The sequence below is a fragment of the Fundulus heteroclitus genome, chromosome 4 (assembly GCF_011125445.2).
Source record: "Fundulus heteroclitus isolate FHET01 chromosome 4, MU-UCD_Fhet_4.1, whole genome shotgun sequence".
NCBI classification, from domain to species: Eukaryota; Metazoa; Chordata; class Actinopteri; order Cyprinodontiformes; family Fundulidae; genus Fundulus; species Fundulus heteroclitus.
Genome location: NC_046364.1, coordinates 25,825,571 through 25,840,261, shown reverse-complemented (window position 1 = coordinate 25,840,261; position 14,691 = coordinate 25,825,571). Strand labels below are relative to the sequence as shown.

General features: G+C 39.5%; 1 protein-coding gene across 2 annotated transcripts; it reads right to left on the bottom strand.

The window, feature by feature from the left end:
* Window positions 1-8,802: 8,802 nt before the first annotated feature.
* On the bottom strand, window positions 8,803-10,580 carry LOC118562957. Of its 2 annotated transcripts, none has more exons than XM_036136296.1 (2): window positions 9,005-10,580; window positions 8,803-8,914 (listed from the first exon to the last, which is right to left on the bottom strand). In XM_036136296.1, exon 1 carries the CDS (start codon window positions 10,401-10,403, stop codon window positions 9,291-9,293), a length of 1,113 nt encoding a protein of 370 aa, XP_035992189.1. In that variant the 5' UTR covers window positions 10,404-10,580; the 3' UTR covers window positions 8,803-8,914; window positions 9,005-9,290. The 2 variants fall into 2 exon arrangements, with proteins under 2 accessions (XP_035992189.1, XP_035992190.1); XM_036136297.1 differs by having other exon boundaries at window positions 8,803-8,907.
* Between the last annotated feature and the right edge of the window lie 4,111 nt (window positions 10,581-14,691).

Sequence of the window (14,691 nt, the reverse complement as noted above, 5' to 3'; positions counted from 1 at the left end):
AAGCCCACTGGCCGGGCTGTCCACCCCTGTTGGCTGTTAGGAGTTAAGGACAGATTTATCACCGTAAATATTTTGACTCCTTGACTTTGGAGATAATTCCCGCTTTTATGGGATCATATTTCCACCCCGTTCTTTTTCTGCATTAGGTGCATACTGCACTTAAAACTCCACCATTTCATTATTTGTGCCGGCCCAATAAATATGACTTTATGGCGTCCATAAATCAAGCAAACAAAAACACACTCCGCACTGTTAATCTCACGTATTCCACCGTAAAGCAGCACCAATAAAGAAAGTGTTTTACACCAAATGTGCATCGCTGAATACCTTAAGTAAATGTAATAAACGCGGCAAGCATGCTGAATAAATCTCCCTTGCCACATGTTGTTAATTTGATGCATTAGGCAATAATTTGGTATAAATAATTGTTTATTAGCGGACCATCTTCTCCCGAGGCCTAATGATACGCACTTAGCAAGTTTTGAGCAAGGTCCCAACTTTCCAGCAGCAGGGCTGGTAATTAAAAAGAGGAAAAGAGTGGAAATATTTGCCGCCATTTTTTCGGAAGTTGAAACATTTCAAATGAGGGAATCGGTTGATGTTCCTGTTATGATGAAGCTGATGTTTTTAGGCGTCAAGCATCTGAAACCCAGAAGCAACCAGAAAGGTGACCTCACCGGGAAGCTTTCTTCAGTTTCCTTTATTTTTATTTTTTTTACTCTTTTATCGTATCTTTCAAATAAGCTCACCATGTGCACATCTTTGCTTTTGTGTAATGGAATGTAAAACGAGTGGGATCTGCCACCCATGATGTTTGCTAATGTATGCCAGCAGTTCCACAGACTCCTCTCCTCCGTCTGTTCTCTTATTTATTAATTCACTTCATTTTATTCACTCGCTCTCTTGATCAATAAGTCATTAATTTCCCTGGCTGAGGGAAAACAGGGCCTATATTGTTTCTTACATCCACTTTGCCGCAGACTTTCATTTTCTTCTCGGTTTGAAAACTTCACATCTAACTTAGAGCAAAAGAGTAAAAAGGCATAAGCAGACAAGCTTTACCCTGATTGATCTAAAAATTGAGAGTTTGCTCCCTCGGGCTTTATTTGGCCTTTTATTTTAAATTCATTATTTTTCCCTTTACTCTTCTCTCACTTTGAATCTCAAAGCAATAATCAGAGATCTGATTAGACTTTTGTCTCAGGTCTAAAACAGCGCTCACGCGTTAGATTCATCCGGGAAGCGACGGTTGCACTTTTTTGCTGCTGTTCTTTAGTCTCGTTGTTGTCTTGGTTTAACGGTCTGATTTAAAACAGACGAAATAAAACCTGAAACCATGAAAGCTGGAGGTTGGTTCAGGTCTGTGTCTATCATCTCGTTGGGATGTTCTGCAGAGACATGTCTGTCCTCCAGATCGGGGACCGTCACTAACGCTGGGATGACAGGACTCTATCATCCCAGGATTTTATTCAGGAACACGGAAAAGCAGAAACTGGTAAAATGAGTCAGGTGTGAAGTATACTCCAAGGGAATAATTAGTAAGAGTTAATTTAGGGTTAACGGTAAAAAAGTCTTCATTGCTCGGGAAGGGAGGCTAAATAACATCCTATTTAATCACAGTGTTATCAGTTGTTTACATTTTCTAAATCATAAAATAAGTTTCCACCCTTTACTTTGCATCCACATGCTGTAGATTAATAAATATTCCTCGGAGAAATAGGGCACCCCTTCAAAGACCTGACACCTCGTCGTCTCTTCCTGATTCCCAGTACGTAAAACGTACGTGATTTAATATACCCACACGTGGCGGCACAGCCGTTCTCAGTCCTGCAGCAGACCGTAAGGTTCAGGAGAAACAACAGCGGATGCTTCTCAGCCATCTACGTCAAAGTCTGCATTACAGTGGTTTTTGTCCTTGTGACAGTGTATATTAACCAGCAGGGGATGTGGCAATGTAGCAATATATTTGCAAGACCCTGTAAAAGATAATCTAGATTACACGTCTTTCAACTCATTCCTGAATCAAACAAGAAATGGAATATCACTTCATCTTTTCTGCAAGAAGAAAACCTTTTGGGGATACTGATGTTTGATTTATTTTTTCCTCAGTCATTTTAACAAACCATATGTGATGTTTTTCTTCCACAGTTTTTTTTTATGCTTCTAGAAAAGAAGAGAAAAAGAAACAGACCTGAAGCTAAGTTCGTTGTTATGCATTGACCCACAATTTAGAATGGCTATCGTGAAGTAACAGATTTTTCTTCGAGAAACATGTAACATTTCGATTTTCTATGCGTGATAATATTGACATTTGTAAACCCTCCAAAGTGCCGATTTTTTTAAGGGCCCATTGTCCCTATAAACAATGCGGATGCTCTGGCCATTAAAATGTAGGGTTTAGGAATGAGGGGAAAACAGTGACATGGGATCCAGTACAGGAGTGGAGCTAACCCCACATATTATGGGAGGACACTGGACAACTACCACCAAAAGCTACACGGAAATGCTCCCGGCTCAGCTGAAAACGGAATCTGACCTCTTTCAAACTATCAAAGGAAGAATCTATTTTATTTTATTTACCAGAAGGTATAAATCACCAGAGGATGTTGAGACTGTCTCATTCAACCATAGAAAACCCCTGTTGGGGTTCCTGTTCAGTGTGTTTGGTGTTATATGCAGTCGTTTTAACACCAGAACGCTTCATGTGGGTCTCTCCAACCCTAGTGGTGTGTTTTTCTATTTGTTGAAACTTTGTGGAACATCCAGAGATCAAGTAGGCGTTAAGGAGACAGAATAAAAGTTCTGGGCCCGTATGGAAGCCCTGCGACTATACCTTGTTGATCGATGTGCGTGATCAGCACTTAAAGCACGCCGCGCAGAAAAGACACGTTTCCTCATCCACGCGCTAACCCCACCACACACAGACAAAGCCCTTTGGCAGAACACACGCTGGCACCCCCCCCTCTCCTCTCCTTAGCCCGCGGTCTCCTCCAATTCCTCCAGAATATCATGATCCATATACTTGATGTGGCCCAGATGGATCATGAAGATGCATTACTTCCCATTCTTCAAGTGAAAGCGTTATTATGCCATGTTGCTGTTGTTGTTAGCGCCGGCGTGTTGGTGCAGCGGTCACACCATTTTTCTTTTGTTCCAGGTGAACCGTGGCCGTGAGATTGTCCGGGGCAATAGAAAGAGAAATCACAGCGGCGAGGCAGGGAAATCGGATCAGGGAGCACAATAAAGCGGCAGCTCCGAGGAAAATGACCTGGGAGAGCAAGCCACACGGCCTCCTCTCTGGACTTGTGTGGGTGTGTGTGTGTGTGCATTACTGAAATATATATTTAAGGAAAGAAGGACTGCGATACATATAACTACAGGCTGTCGTTTTGTTTGCTCACTCCCACTGCGAAATAGGGGACATACATCGTCTCTTATTGCTTAAAAAAGGGGGGGGGGGTGGGGGGGGGGTGCAGTGCAATCTCGGTTGCCCTTGGGTGTGGCGTGGTCCTGGTCACTCTGGGAGTGCGCTGCGGGAGTCACATGGTTCAGATGGATCACATCAATTTGCTACAAAAACAATATACCCCCACCTATTTCTCCCTCTTTCTTATTTCTTCATCTTCACTAAGCCATCAGTCCGTCATCGCAGTACAGAAGAACCCAGTCCAGTCTTCTTTCCTCAGTCTGCTTTTCCTTTCCTAAATCCTTTCCTCACTGACTGTGCAGGCTTTCCTCATTCTTATTAAATCTTAGCCCACACATGTACTTCATTTCTTAGATCTTAGGGGGGGGGGGGGTTCCTCTGAATTTTACCTCACTTTCTAAACTTCATCTTCCTCACAACTGTTGTCTTTAGTTTGGCAGGTATATATTTAGAAAGCATCAATAATCATTGACAACCAATATGATGACGCCATGTACATTCAATTTAAATCCAGCTTGTCTTAGAATCTCCCTAAATGTCCCAGCTGTGCGTTGTCCGGAACTGAAGGTCACCACCGCCACCCTGTGGTCACTTGTGGAATCGCGTCAGAGATACGCCACTGCTGAATGGCAAACAGCTGGTAGAAATACATGTTCTGTTTGATTAGGTGCGCAATCAGCTCCTTGTTTCTATCGTCAGGATAATCAGCGGCACTCAGAACGTGGTTATTGAGCATTGTGACGACGTAACAAATACCGGAGTGTTACGGCTTTTATGTAAATGCGGAGATTAAAAAAAAAGTTCACTATTCTGACCAAAACGTCATGGGATTTACAGCAACTTCCCTTTCAAACACTTAGATTTTTAACTCTGAGGATTTTTTTTTTAATTAGATTTTTTTTTTTTTTACCATTTCTACCCTTTTTTGTCATTTTAGTAGAACAATTGTCTTTCCTTTGCTCCTTTACTTGCCATGCAAACTCATACCTTCAGCAGTGATGGAAATCTATTTTGTTCCCATATGTATCATCAAATTCAGTTGCATGAGTTGCAGACTAAAGTTCCAGCAGGATTTAGTTTTAATTTTGATTCTCTTTATTTCTCTTTTTTGGGCCAGGTTTAACAAGCAAGCACTCTGTCTATACCCAATCCCATTCATTATTAGGGCTTGGACAAAACTTTGTTTCAGAAAAATTCAAACTAAGGTAGTTCTCTTAAATCTTCTAAGAAGGTTCCTTAGATTCATATTGCAGGTTTAAATGTTTATCCTATGCGTCTGGCATGTTTAAAACAAAGCAAAGTGGTGAATTTACACGGGTTTGTGTGGATGAAAACTTTTTGAAAAGACAATCCTGTGTGTACGTTATTATTTTTAAAACTATGTGGGGGATATATTTGTTTTTATAAATACCTTTGCTATGTGTGTACAAGGCCTCACTCCTTAGCTAATTATCGCAATATCCCAGCAGCTTGAATGGATGGGATCACACTGACTGGCCTTCCTTCTCCCTTAATAAAGACACAATAATCTCAGGGAACTTCCTGGTTAAATAAAGGTAAAGAAACACCTGAAAGGTGTTGTAGTGTTTTCATGCTGAGAATAAAATTGAATTTATTCAATGTATTTTGAAAGATAATCTAAAGAGTATTTACAGATAATAATATTGGTTTTCACCATAATAGACTAAGGTCATGTTTAAGGATATAGAAAGCACAAATTACAATGATTATAAACAACATTAACTGTTTGCTACATGTCTGAGAATAGAGGATGTGATATTTTATTATTGGCCTAATCCTGCTTCGCTACTAAAGGCCCATTTTTACCCCGGTTTAAGATTTGACAATAAAATAAGGAATCATTGATCAGAGGTAGAACGGTTCAAATACATATTTAATTCATAGAAATTAAATATGGAGACAGAGTTACATACCATTACAAGATGTTGTTCTCACCGGTGGATAAGTCTATCTGTCTGAAGTAAGTTTTACCAAGACATTCCTTTTATCAACTTTAAACTCCTCCTGCATGGCTCAGAGGTAGGATGACTGACCCCCTCTCCTGCTGACCACCCCCTCAGGGCAATAAAACTCCATGTTTATCTTACGCTGGAGCAGGAAAGGACAGACCCAACTCTGCTTTCCTCAGTAACCCTAACTAAGATATATTTTTAATTCTCAACAACCCCTCTGTTTTGATCCCTCAAGGATCAAACCAATAACTAGGCTAAACTAAGTCTATGTCTTGAAACCCTTAAACAAAATGTAAATAGTAAGATGTAATATTGTAACCCACTGTCCCCTCTGTTGGCGACTTATGAAATCAAATGAAGTTCAAATGTTCCCCTTAAATGTAAAATAACCCAAGTATAAGCTAAAAAGCTACTAAACCTATCTGAATCTCTAACCTACTAGAATCAAGAAAAGTAAGCACCTTTATCCGAGAGGTGCAAAGCTAAGATAAATGTGCAACTACCAGAAACTATTATATGATCTAAATATGACTTTAAGAGTCCTAACCTAGATTAACAAAATGCTTCTTAGAAATAAAGATAACCCATGAAAGCACTACACTCAGATCAAACCACAGAATAAAAAACAGATTTTCATGCAATACAAAACCAAGATTCTAACGATACTAATATTGAACACCTTATGAATATGGAACTTATAAGACATATGCAGTGGTTACAAAACTCTCATTTTTTTTTTTTCTTTTACACAATGCATTCAATTGTTGTCATGATGTCTTGCATCTCGAAGATGTCTTCTTCTCGCCTTTAAAGAAGATGGTGTAAAGAGTCAGTGTTCCAACCGCGGTCTCCACAGAACTGTATGTTAATCTTTATTAAAAATAAAAAACGAAAACAAAATAAAATTCCAGCTGCCCCTCCGTGGGTGGCTCTGCGAGATAAGTTGTTCCGGTGATGTCTCCCTGGAAACCTCTGGTGGCTGGTACACACGGCTCCTGGAGTCTGATGGGCCCCTGACCTCTGGCCCACCACATCTGCTTGTCGATAACCTTAGCGTGCACTCTCGTCGAAGTCGGGGGTGACTGAACTCCCCCTCCCATTCCTGAACTCTCCTAATGTAATGTCTCCAATACAACCTGAAACTTACACGACAATCGTTTAAATATCAAATGTCGTGTGCTACCTGTAATTCCGGAGGTTGACTTCGGTCCCGAAAAGCTCCTTTCAGTCATATGGAAACATATCCTGTAATGAAATTAACTGAACACTCCCACAAGAAAACACTTCACAGCTTTTTCACCCCATTTCCAATTTACGTCTGTGCACAGAACTTTAACCAATTGTGTTTAGAATTTTCCCCATTAATCTGAACCAACCTTCTTGTTGTTTCTTCTCCATCCTATGAGAAACCTATTTTAGAAATGTAATAGTTAATGAGACATTTTATTGCAATTCCTCTTTCCTCGTCCTTACGCTGTCCTGTAAGAAAATGCAACGACCACACAAATACGTTAATCTCTGGTGAAGATCCCCCTGTCTGTAAAATCAAAAATTAGTTAATGCAGTTGTGAAATCAAAGTATAGTAACAAGACGTATGTAAGGCCCGTTTGTGCTGGACCAACCTTTTGTCTAAGTTTCCTTGAGATAGTGAGTCTGCTGCCTAACCTTTGACCGTTAAATTTAATCTAGCTTGGTTCCTGGCTTGTTTCCTGGAAGTTAACTAAAACAATGAAAAGCCTCATGTAAGCATTTTTAACAGCGTTATCTGCTCACAAGACTGTCATATGGCCTCGGTGCATCCTGGGATGTACACTTGCCCACTGAAGTGTGAAAACACCCTTTGTTCTACATACATCCTCATCTGTTCAGGTCACTGGGTTAAGGTTAACATCTATATTACTTTAAACTACATTATTATATGTAAGTGATTATATTTCCATAACACTGTTATCCTGTAAGAATGTCAGAATGCTCTCTGGATTAAAGATTAAAGATTACCATTCAGCAGTCACTCCACACAAAACCTTTCAGCAGTCACCACACCTCACTTCTGTACCATTTACTCAGATGTCTATGCTGTAAAAAAGTTCCTATTTTTAATCTGAGAGGAAAAGCAAACCTTCATTTTGTTTTATCCAGTTGTTACAAATCCTGATCCAGTTTACTGCAACAGATATACGTGGCTTTGAATCCTACCTGACACACCAATGATTTTAAAGTAAACTAAATATGCAGTAAGTTACCCTCTGTTTATCTCTGTTTTATCCAGTTTTTTGTAGTTTATGTAGTTTTTCTGTTTAATTTAACATTCACTTTTTTGTCCTGCCTAAACTGTTTAAGCCTTTATCCAAGAACCCCCTCATATAATCTATCTGTAGCAGATTTGTGGTGTCTGACACTCCGCTAATTAAATGTAATTTACAGTTCTGTTTTGGGAGTCACTTAACAGAGAGCCATGGGTAAGGTCTTTTGTGGGGGTTTTCTTTTTGTTTAAACAACCGTTATCTGATTTACAATGCAGTTACATACCTCTGTGGTGTCCTGCACAAGAATCCTTCCCTTAAATTACTTGTGCCAAGGGTTGATATAAAGTTTAAGATCTGTATAGCTTTACAATATAGTGTTATCATCTAAATGTTTATGTCATATCCCTCTGCTTGGAACAAAATTAATTTTGTTACAAAACATTAACAAAGAATAGTATTAGTCACCACAGGGAATCAATTAACTGCAAATAATTATCTGAATTGAAGTATGAAAAACACTGCCCTATATCCTGAATTCAGATCAAAACTTAATGCAATTTCATAATCCCACAAATCTACAAAAAGTCCTATAAAAAGAACAGTGTACCCATTGAAATAATGATTATTCTAAACTAATGTGCTCACAGCAATTTGATGGTATGAAAATGCTGAACGTTCCAAGGTACTTACATACTGATAAAATATTGGGTTTTACCTGAATAAAACACCTGGTAACAGCAAAGTCTGGTGAAAAAAGTTTTAGCATGCAACAGTTATATTGTACAATAGAAAAATCTCAATACTTGAGAGCTATTTAAGAAAGAACCTAACAGATCCGTTTAACCTATGTTGTTTAAAAACAGAATGTCCCAAGCAGGACACATCTGTGCTTACCGAGAGGCCCATGTAATAAACCTGTCCCCTCAGGACGTTGTAACCCCCCTTGTGAAAATTTATGACATGCAGTTGTCAACCAGAACCCACAGAGACCTAAGTAGAAGTGTAGCACATAAAAGTATTCCCACCCCTGTGGATTGTCTGCTAATAATTGTGATGGTAAAATACACCTTCTGCTGTCAATTATGAGCAATATGGTCCTGGACATAATAGAATTAAAACTCATGTTTAAAAGGAACATATCAGTTATATAGTAAAAAATTTAAGAGACAGTAGTATAGTTTTCAAAACCGCAAACCTGTAGTGTTCGTATCTGCTCAATCGGCTGCCTTAAGAATTTATCACCTGCACCAATCCATTTACCTGGAAGCTCAAGAGTTGGAGACAGAAAAAATATTAGAAATCACATTCCATAAAATTTGGTCAAAAGTATATTGGTAGAAAAATCAGTCTGAATTACCTTAAAAAATGTTTGATACCAGGCTGCGGCACCTGAGATGGACCCGGAATGACATGTGACAGATCAAGCAAACACGAGATGGAGGTGAGACTTCATATTCAAAGGCTTCCATGCATGGAACTGTACATCTCTTCCCCCAGTGTGGCAGTAGGTCGCTGCAACGTCACAGCAAGCACCTCAGTGACAAAGTCTCAGTCCACAACTCAGTGTTTGATGAAACAGGTGGCTCCAATGTGCGCAAAAATTCATACAGTCACTTCCCTTGACAGCTTGGGATCTGCGCTGTTCATGAGCGCTGGCCACTTCTCCAGGGTGAGGAAACATTGTTCATGGGAGCGTTATCCCTTTTCTGGGGTACTGACCTTCCGGATGGGAGCTCATGCCAGGATTTCATGCCAGGATTTAGTGATGCGAAACAGTCCCTGGCCCAGTGCCCAGAGAGACCACATTTAAAGCAGATGTCTGTAGATGGTCGAAAAGTTCTGACATGTCCGCCCCGTCTACTCGGTCTCCTGGTCCTGTCTCCATGTCTGCACTGACTGTCACAATGAGATCCGCGTCCATACACAGGAACAGCAAATCTGGAATCAAATACAGAACAGAAAAGCGGAGGAGGTGGCCCCCCTCCTTGAATGAAATTAGACTGTGGTGGAACCGTCAGGGTCTGAGCACCACATGATGCACCCGCAGAGACAGTTCTTTGTGTCAGCTCCTGCTTTCTCTTGGTCACTTTCCGCTTTGCTTCTAGTAACTGTAATTTAAGTAATTGAAGTTGCAAGTCCTCTAAGTCCTGCTTCGACTTCCTGTCCTCCCTTTGAGCCACATGCAAATAGTCGATCAAACAGGTTTCCCAGCGAGCATACGAACACCCAGGTATATCAGGATTTTGTTTCATAAGCAGGGACACTAAAGAAGGAACCCCATCCAAAACTGCCCCTCTAAATAATTCACCCAGATTGGAGCAATTTGTTTTAGGATCCACACCCGTGTGTTTGATCCATGTCTCTGCAGCTTGAGTTATGTAATCTGCAGGACGCTGTCGTGGGTTCCAGTCAAATTTAGGAAGCTCAATTGATGTGGACAATGGAAAGTGTTGTACAATTGCAACTTCCAAGGAAGAAATTACTGAAGACAATAAAGTTTCATCAGGCATATGAAACGTTTGAGCAACCTTTTCAATATCCGTTATTACAGGCGCAGACACAGAAAGTCTTAAAATGGCTCTAAACTCACCGAGAGCCAGTTGTGAGCCTTTGGTTAAATTTTGTAATTCAGCCAGCCATGTTCGACCACCAGCACTGATACTGGGGAGTTTATTCACCAGAAGTTGCATGTTACCAAGTGAACAACTAGAAAACTCCTGTGTTCTTAAATAACTGTGTGACAAGGGCATCTGCATTTTGTGGGACTATGAAAATGTGATTAAATACAATGAATAATGTGGGGACCGTCCTGCGATGATCCCGTAATATTTTCTGAATCTACTAGTTTCTGCCGTTCTGCAATATCAGTATCTATAATAAAACAATGCAAACCAATAACATTAGTCATAAATTCCTCAATTTTAGCTGCTTCATTTAAGGATAACTTAAAAACTGACTCATGACTAAATGCAGTGTTAACAAAATCAATCAAATCAACCGCAATATCAGGTTGCACACACTATTAAGGTACAGTTTAACCTTAACTTCTAACTCTGTTTAGTTCTGCTTAATGTGGTTTTCCCAGGCCTGCAAATGAGCAAACGTTTATAGGGTGGCCATTTTCTGCTCCCTATTAATCAGCCAGATTTAAGTCTGATGAATTATATTTATGTATTTATCTATTATAACTAGGGCTATCAAACAATGAAAACCATTTAATCACTATTTAATCGCAAATTATATTTCATGTCTGAAAGTATATATATTCATTAGGCATTTTAAAACGCTATTTTGCAATAGATAATGCTAGTTAAAATTACACTCTAACAGAAGGCATTTTCCCTTTTTTGTGTTTTCCCAATTTACAATGCCTCAAACAGATGTTCAATGTTCAGCCAAATTTTCAACAACTTTTCCAAACTTCTAACCACTTTCTAACTTTTAGGCTACAGTTCAAAATAAAAAGTTTTCTCCAAAACTCACCAAGACGCAGCAGTTCATGCTCTCCAATGCAACTCACACATACAGCTTGCAGCCAATACCTCAAACGTTTTACTGCATTGAAAGTTCTTCTGCACTTTAACAAACATTATTAATGCATCAACCCTTTTTCCAATGATTTCCAAATTCCCCTTTAGTTTTTATTTTCACCCATATTTTTACTTATCACTTTTACTTAACAAAATTAAACTGCACCCCAGTCATTGCTCTAATCTTGAGGCCCATGTACGCGGAGAAATTCACACCATCCTGAAGACACACACACACACACACACACATACCCCCACTCTCCGCTGAGTTGCAGGGTTCAACCAATCTCTCCTTCTCTCAAAACCATGGATCCCATATTACCGAGACATTCAAAACATCAGACAAGACATAACAAATATAACATTTAAGACAGACAGCCTGGCGCGCGCAGAGGGTCTTCTCCTTTTAATACCCTTCCACTCGACGAAACGTTTCCTTATGTTAAAATCTCCTCGTCTAATCGTCGTGTTCTCGAAAAACCCCGTTTTTCGAAAACTAGAAAACAAACTTCTTTTGCTTTCCTGGGATCCCTTTTTTTTTTAATCTTTCTATAACAGCTCACTCTTAAGGTCTTGCTGCTCTTAGCCTCACCTTAAAGATGTTACGTATCTCGGCCGTCCTATTCCCTGCTACTTTTTGAGTGTCCCTAGTTCTCAAGAGGCAGCGCACACCTCAGCCCTAAAATTACCAGTTTGTCAGTCTGGTTGTCGTTTGGCCAATCCTAGAACATATCCCTTTTTTTTTTGTCTATGTTTTTATCTTTTTTATTTCGTTTTATTTTATTTTTCGCCTCACCATTTCAAGGCTTCTTGGCATTTAGGTTAATATCCAATTCTAAGTTTTTCTGACGTAAACAAACACATAAATCCCATTCAGTCATTTCTCGGTTTCAACATAAATTCCATTCAAACCTAGTTATACCGTTCAGCCTCTGATATTTTGAGAAGAAAGCTTCTCACTTACAGCAACACTTGATTTAGCCTACATCTAATCTTTAGCCAATAGGAGAATCAAAATCTCCTTACTTTTTTTTCGGGTCGACCCTGTTTTGCTGTAAGTGATTACTTCTTCGTGCCCAAATTCAAAATGTTCCTCCATCTTAATGTCAAAATCCGGGTCACGGCTAACCAAATTGTGATATTTTATTATTGGCCTAATCCTGCTTCGCTACTAAAGGCCCATTTTTACCCCGGTTTAAGATTTGACAATAAAATAAGGAATCATTGATCAGAGGTAGAACGGTTCAAATACATATTTAATTCATAGAAATTAAATATGGAGACAGAGTTACATACCATTACAAGATGTTGTTCTCACCGGTGGATAAGTCTATCTGTCTGAAGTAAGTTTTACCAAGACATTCCTTTTATCAACTTTAAACTCCTCCTGCATGGCTCAGAGGTAGGATGACTGACCCCCTCTCCTGCTGACCACCCCCTCAGGGCAATAAAACTCCATGTTTATCTTACGCTGGAGCAGGAAAGGACAGACCCAACTCTGCTTTCCTCAGTAACCCTAACTAAGATATATTTTTAATTCTCAACAAGGAATAAACCAATAAAATTTCCTTCAGAATTTTGATTTTTCCTTTTGACTGAAATCATGAACTTTCAGCACAAACTGACTGATGTTGATGAGACTATAGATGGGGTTTAGCCAGACTTTCATGATGTTCTAACGATGGTCATGTGCCTGCAGCAGAAGAAGCTCCACCTTCTGGTCCTCACTTTTATCTTTATACAACTCTCCTACTAGAAAAATAGATTAATAGTGAATCACACAAAAACTCCAAAAAGCACATTCATCCAGCTGCTTCCCCACTTCAGTCCGTCTGAAAATGTTAAAGGGATTAATGTTTGGCTCAGGCACAATCAAACAAAATTTGCACTTGAAATATTCGAGATATGATAAAATGATCGTCGTCAGAATATGTTTTGTAATCTTCAGTTTTGTAATTACCTACGTGTCTTCACTGTTTATCTTGTGATCTTGTGATATGCAAAATAATGCACTAAGCTTAAATAATATTAAACTGCTTTCCAATGGACTGCAGAGTCAGCAGATCTCAGTCTGGTAGAGATTCTTTGGGACGTGGTGGAACAGGCTAACCAACCTGAAGCAGCCGTGACACCAAAATGTCAACATGAACCAAAATCCCTGAGGCTTGTTTCTGACATCTCACTGAACCGGTGCCATGAAGAATTAAGGTAGTTCTGAAAGCAAAAGGCTTACTAGAAAGATGTACCTAATAAAGTGGCCAGTAAGTGTGTGTGCCCAATACATAAAGTCATGGTCATAAAAGAGGAAAGAAAGTCCTCTTTTAATTCTAGAGTTTTGCATCTTGGGTTTTTGAGGTGAACAGTTTTACGCAAACTTTCCCACTTTGGCTTCCTCTTTGCTTGATAATGACAGAAATCCTGCCTTCTATGATGTGCAGCTTGGTTCTTCTGCTCCTTTATCTATTCATGCTGCCAGATGCTCACTGATCCAAGCTGTGTAAGGGTCGGCCGGTCTGGTCGGGGAAACTAAAGAGAATTTAGTTACAGTTACAGGCACGTTTGGGAGCTGATGTACAAACTCCAAGCTGCTGTAGAAGCATGAAATAATTGAAATATAATTCCAGCAAGCATTTTGAAACCCAAACACTTAGCAATTTTCAATCCAACATCTTTTTAGGAATGTTAAAGTGCCATGAACCATTTGATTTATGTGTTTAACGCCTTTAAAAACCTGCTTTTTTCATTCACAAGCAAACTAAATCTAAAACAATCTAAATTGCAGCATTGTAATTGAACATTTGTCTTTTTAAAACACAACCTAAGTTTCTTCCTTCCTTCCTTCCTCAATTTGCCCTCAGCCTCTCATTTGGAATAAAAATAACAAACTGTGGAATAATAGCTTAAACTGAAGTATTACTTTAATACCTCGCTAGAAATAACCAGGTTTGAGCATTTTGAAAGAAGCAGCCCCAGTTGCCCGAGGCTACGCTGTAATGTGTGATTGAAAGTCTATGGGCTGTCACTTCAGATTAGAGAACAGCCTCGCTGTGCCTGTGATGGAGAGGCAACAGGGGTAATGGGAGGTGGAAGAAATTACACTTCATAAAAAAAATCACATGTGAGTGGTGATGGGGAACAATGAAAGATGTCATTTTTTTTCCTGCTCGGGCTTGTTCTAGGCCAATTGGGCCTGCATTAAACTCTGCATTTGGTTTGTGTTAGAGCAAATTTCCATTGCTCCCTTGTTTTGATACTTTTAAGAGTTTAGACATGGGGTGGGGGGTTTGGTGTGCACTAAAATGTTTTAGTACTTTCAAACATGTTGAACTTTCCTGGATGATTTCAATGGGATTTAACTGGTCCAGAAAAGATGTGATTGATCAGAACTATTTATTATTCACAAGTTGTTATTAATCTCTTCTATCTATGTACCCATCCATCCGTCCACCCATTGTCTTTGGCTTCTCCTAGATCAGGTTGTGAGGGCAACAGGTCCAGGAGGGAATCCCTTCCC